The 5808-nt window shown below is 25.6% G+C and overlaps 1 protein-coding gene across 3 annotated transcripts; it reads right to left on the bottom strand.

Moving 5' to 3' along the window:
- Positions 1–656: 656 nt before the first annotated feature.
- Positions 657–5805, bottom strand: LOC124956733 (BTB/POZ domain-containing protein KCTD3). Of its 3 annotated transcripts, none has more exons than XM_047512920.1 (11): positions 5253–5805; positions 4857–5170; positions 4620–4763; positions 4311–4499; positions 3769–4242; positions 3568–3684; positions 3121–3126; positions 2148–2287; positions 1867–2053; positions 1523–1801; positions 657–1436 (listed from the first exon to the last, which is right to left on the bottom strand). In XM_047512920.1, exons 1-11 carry the CDS (start codon positions 5309–5311, stop codon positions 1228–1230), a joined length of 2118 nt encoding a protein of 705 aa, XP_047368876.1. In that variant the 5' UTR covers positions 5312–5805; the 3' UTR covers positions 657–1227. The 3 variants fall into 3 exon arrangements, with proteins under 3 accessions (XP_047368876.1, XP_047368873.1, XP_047368874.1); XM_047512917.1 differs by having other exon boundaries at positions 3769–4248; positions 5253–5803; XM_047512918.1 differs by lacking the exon at positions 3121–3126 and having other exon boundaries at positions 3769–4248; positions 5253–5803.
- Between the last annotated feature and the right edge of the window lie 3 nt (positions 5806–5808).

The raw sequence follows: 5808 nt of genomic DNA, 5'->3' as shown, positions 1-5808 counted from the left end.
TATCACCGTAGTGCCTGAAAAAATAAAACTTTTACTGTAAATTATACGTGCCAATAATATTAGACAAAAAAAATATAATTTTACCTAATGTTCTTTTAAGAACATAACTTGTAATATATAATTTAATGAGATTTATAATACGTTAGTAAACAATATTATTCTTTAATTATTATTTGGATTTTATATTTGATGTTTTAACGAAGAACTAATTATTATTACAAAAATATGTATCGTATTAAGTTTAATTGACAATGATTATATTAAATTTAAAAAACGATCAATCTTGGTACACAACTATATTATATTAATATTATATTTTAATTTGTAATAAACATGTTTGATTTAAAAATCATGTTTATACATATTGTAAAATTTGCAACAATAAAAAAATATGAAGTTTAACATAATTACTTTGCGGTCTTTCTTGTAAATATTGCAAATACAAAGAAATTTTACTTATTTGAGAATATCCAAACAATTATTATATACATTTATATATATTATTATTTATTTTGATCATTTATATATATTATTCATTTGTTAAATTTTGCATAAATAGGAATTCGAACAATGTTGTGTTATTTCTTATAACATATAAAAAAAACACGAAGTATAATAAATATATATCAGCTTTTATGAAATAATAATAATAAAAATTACATTGAAAGAAAAACATTAACTCATTTATTTAAGCTTCTTATATTTAAACTTTACAAATTGAAATATCTTTGTATTTTTATATAATATATAATTCTAATATTTATTTTTATCACATTTATTGTTGAATTATATTATAATCAGAGCTAACAATAAAAAGACGGCAATGCTTATTTTATTTCTATAATTGAGTATTAGAGATATTTGTCAACAATCTTATCTTTGTCATAGAGTAAGTTTTGAAATTCCATGAAAATGCAAAACAATTTTTTTTTCTTAAAACATAATCAGTTCTGCGCGTTATTATTTTAATATACTGTACAATAAACAGAGAGTTATCAGCCAATGGCTTTGAAATAGGAACTATAGCTATAATTACTTAATCTTCACAACTATAAATAATAAATACATATATATATATATATATATATATATATATATATATATATATATATATATATATATATATATATATAAATGCGCATTAATTTATTAAAATATGCAAAGTAGAAAAAGTCATACAGATTAAGTAACTTAATATAATGATAAAAAATGTTCTTTTTATAGGATCTATTGTTGTTGGCTAGATCCAGCTACTGCCTCAGAGTTATGTGATTGATTAAGAAATAAAACATTACTTGTTTTAATTCTTGCACCTACACCTGCGAGTGATGGACATGGACTAATACATGGTGTAGAGCAATGACTGTTACTTAAATCACATTGATCTAACAATTTCCAAAGTTCTTCCGGCGTTGGTCCACCAGACACATCTGATACTATTATATAATAAAAGCATTAATGTCATATATCTTAATATTTAATATTGTTAATATGTTATGAAGAAATATGTAAATATAAATACCTTTATCTTGATGAAAGGATGGATCCAAAGCGGTTGTTAAATCCCACATTTGAATAGTGCCATTAGAATGTCCAGTAAATATAAAACGTCTAGGCCTGGAGCCCATTCGACTAGATCCTTCGCATTCGTGAACATAGAAGGAACTAATGATACTACAATCAATTGATTGTATTACACAAACTCTTTTCCCATTCGATGCTAAACGTACGAATAATTGATCGGTTTCAGGTACAACTTTTTGAACAAACACTTGTTCATCATCTTGTTCACCAAATGGACCTATAAATTGAAAATAAAATAAATATTTTATATAAAGTAAATTTGATATAATAAATATAACATACCAAAATCGTTTCCAGCATAATAACTAACACAGGGTTCAACCGCTTCTAGAGATACTATTTTAAAACTTGCTTCAGGTGTCGATCCAGGTTGTGTGGAAATCATACCACGGAATCTTGTCACTGTCCAAGTTCTTACATGATTGTATTCAGAACAAACAGAAACTAAATATTTCTCTGATAATGTTACCTAAAATAATTAACAATTTTTTTTATTAAACTTTTAAACTTCTCTTTTACTTGCTTAAATTTTCTATTAGTTAATACTTTGAAAAATTTCATACTTTTGTTACGCTACTTTGATGAACCGTGAATGTTTGAAATAATTGTGGTCCATGCCCAACAGTTTCAGGATGTTGGACGATAACTCTGACACTACCAGATTCTGTACCGTATGCAATTTCAATCCAATTTCCACAGAGACCTATGACAAATAAAAAATATAATGTAGATATATGCTATAGTTTAATCATTTTGAAGTACAAAATTTTCAAATGATTTTGCTTTTAGAACAGAATAAAAATTCATTGCACAAAATTACAAATAAGTATAAAAATGGTATATATATATATATATATATATATATATATATATATATATGTGTGTTAAATATTAATGAGTTAGATACAATATATAATAAAATTAATATGCAGTTGACAGTAAGCATTTTATTATTTTCCCTCCTCCTCTCAGATAGCAAATATGAAACATGTAATGAAAGAATCTTAAATGAAATAGAATATATTTGTTTTGTAAATAATGATTGAAGAAGAAAATTTAATGATTAAGATAATAATTGGTAACAACATTGGTAGAACTGGATGCATAAGGACAGCAGGGTTAATCACCTATTTATATGAAGAAAAAAAAAAAAATATACTGCTGCTACATTAAATATAAATTGATATAATGTATATGAACGTGTGTATAACATGCACACATATTTGATAAAGTTATTTATTTAAAATTGATCCTATGCTACAATTAATAAATTTAATTAGAATTATCAAATAATAATTATTTTCATTACAGCCACAGAGTAATGTAATAAAGTAGTAGTTTTCATAGTAATACAAAGTTATGCATTTCTCTATTTAATGTAATTGCAAGTTTTTTTTTAAATCTGGAGAGGAAGAGTATGTTTTTCACTTATACAAACATTTTTTATGTGTGATAATATAATGAATGTTAAAAAATGATATTTGGATTATATGTGGAATTGAAAACAAATACTAAATTATAATGACCCATACTTGCCTTGTGCTAATTATCCAGTTGTACGAAATCATGAGGCAAAGCATGTAATAATAAACTCATATTAATATTTGAAAGCCACATGTGTGTTTGTGTGGCTCGATAAAAGGGCCTTGATAAATATTGTAAAAAGTGGAAGGAAAAGTTATTGCTTTTCTTATTATAAGCATAAGCATACACATACATAAAAACTTTATATATGCATACTAACTTTATTGTTAGTTATAGGATTGATAATATATATTGTAAGGCATGAGACTATTAAAAATGTCGTATTAGATACGTATAATAAATAATACCACACCAAAGTTCTAATGTTAAAATATAATAAAATTTCATTTGATGTATGTGGTAATCAAAGTATTAATGATTATCTAATATCTAATTAATTCACTCTTAAACTATTACTATTAATAAATACATATAAAAATTTTAGATGTTTTAACTCACTTGTTTTTGGTGTTAGATAGACAGATATGGCTGTAATAGGATCATAACTTGGATCGCGATATAATTCACTTATTAGAAGATCATTATCTTTCATTCTAAGAGGAAATTTTTGCATATCTGTAATATAAACAAAAGATCATGTTACTATTGTAAAAAATATTTATAATATTAAAATAATTAAAATATTTCTTCTATATTTACCAATATAATAAATAGAGCCATTGTTACAACCAAGAAGAAGAAACGTGCCGGCAGTATCAAATGACAAAATAGGTTCTACATCTTGAATTTGCCAATGATGTGTCATTGCATGCCACACACCAATTTTTCCAGTTGGTGATAGAGCAACCAATTGACTACCAATAAAAAATAAATATTCCACACGGACATTCAAATTAAAAGTACCAATATTTGTTTTAATTCCATATTCGGAAACGCTCCATAATCTCACTTGATTCCCATAAGAAATAGCTACCATTTTACCATCTACTCCACTACCTATTTTTGCATTTATTGCTACTCGTTCGATTATAGATTTAATGTGTGGACTTGTAAATGCATGCTGCCATCCAGATGAATCTTTTAATCGATAACATGTTATAAAATGTGCATAAGCAACAACAATCCAATTATGATGTGCTTTTATAATTTGCACTCTTAAAGGATCTACCCAAGCTGAAACTAATATATTCAGTAATATAATATTACATATGTAGTATAATTTTTTATTGACATATCCTTACCCTGTTGAGGTCCAAATATTACACCAACATCATTTTTGTACAATTTATTTAAATCTGCCGAATTATTTCGAATATGTCTCAAATCTAAAGATGGAGTTCGTGGATGAGGTAATCCACGTTGAGAAAGTCTATAGTCTAATGATGAATTGCGCACATGAGAAGTTATTGGTCTCTTATGATTTTGTTGTCCTTAAAACATATATAATTTAATTTAATGCTAGTTAAATTGAAACAATAATAATTAAACAATAGCATATATATATATATATATATATATATATATATATATATATATGTATATATAATTACCATTTGTATTTTGATTAGAAGGACACGAAGAAGATACTACAGATTGTGAAGTAGTAGCTGTATCTGTCCTAGGCGTTAAAGTCGTTGTTACAGCTCTACCATGAACGGAGACGTCACTGACGTTTGGAGGAACTGTTGCTGACTCTTGTAATGGAATACATTAGAGAAAGAAACATTATAAATCTAACGAATAATATTTGTTCAATTTGTGGAACAAAATTGTTTAAGAATATTAACCAGGTGGTGGTAAATAACCAGAGAAAAGCACATCACCACAAGAAGACTGAGTTAAATCTTCGCATAACATTAATCGCTTAACCAATGGTGTAATACCATAATATTCTGCTTCGTGTCTTAAAGAACGAATATCAACATTTTTTAAATTAATATCCTTTGTACGTAAATAATTTAAAATTATAGAAAACATTCGAGGATCTCTATCAATAAATAATGCACCATCTAAATCTTGATGACTGGCAATTCGATTACTTAGTAAAGCTGTAAAAAACGAATCAGGTATCCACGTCAAAGTTTGTTGAGACGTAGAAAACCTGTAATAAGTAATATTTCATTTTTATTAGATTATTTGAAATACATATCTAATATAATAAAATATGTAATTTTAACATATACCTAGTTCCTCCTACATTTAAATGTACGATATCACTTCCCAGTGTATAAGATGTAGTCATTTTGAGTATTAATATATATTTACAATATTTGTGACAATTTAAAACAGTTGATAAAATTTGATAATAAATGTTAACTTCTCTTCGAAGAGGTTATGAAAATAAGATTCCAATTCATCAAATCCGTTGCAATTATCAATGTTAAAGATAAATAATAAATTAAAAAAATCACACGTTTATATATCTTTGATATTAAATATGTGACAATAAAAATGCATTATACACAATTCAATATTTCTTTTTTTTCATTATAAAGATATTATGATCGGCCAATTCTCCCGTACAGAGATAAAAAAGTAAACCTTATTAGATGTACGCCATTTTAAAACCGTTTGAATTGTGCGCAGCAATGGCGTATTAGTATTTGAAAAAGTGCAGTTGTTAATTAATATACGTTAATTTTACATTACTATTTTGTGATTAGAGCGTCCACAAGAGATTTTATAATATATACCTTGAAACAGGTAAATATAATGTTAATATAAGTTTTTATTTGTATA

The sequence above is a fragment of the Vespa velutina genome, chromosome 23, assembly GCF_912470025.1.
Source record: "Vespa velutina chromosome 23, iVesVel2.1, whole genome shotgun sequence".
NCBI lineage: Eukaryota > Metazoa > Arthropoda > Insecta > Hymenoptera > Vespidae > Vespa > Vespa velutina.
This window is presented reverse-complemented; position numbering and strand designations above follow the sequence as displayed.

Coding starts and splice junctions, on each gene's coding strand:
- LOC124956733 (XM_047512917.1), bottom strand. CDS start 5,311: ATGACTACATCTTATACACTGGGAAGTGATATCGTACATTTAAATGTA. Junction 4,500..4,619: donor TTCTAATCAAAATACAAATG/GTAATTATATAT, acceptor ATATGTTTTAAG/GACAACAAAATCATAAGAGA. Junction 1,802..1,866: donor TTATGCTGGAAACGATTTTG/GTATGTTATATT, acceptor TTCAATTTATAG/GTCCATTTGGTGAACAAGAT.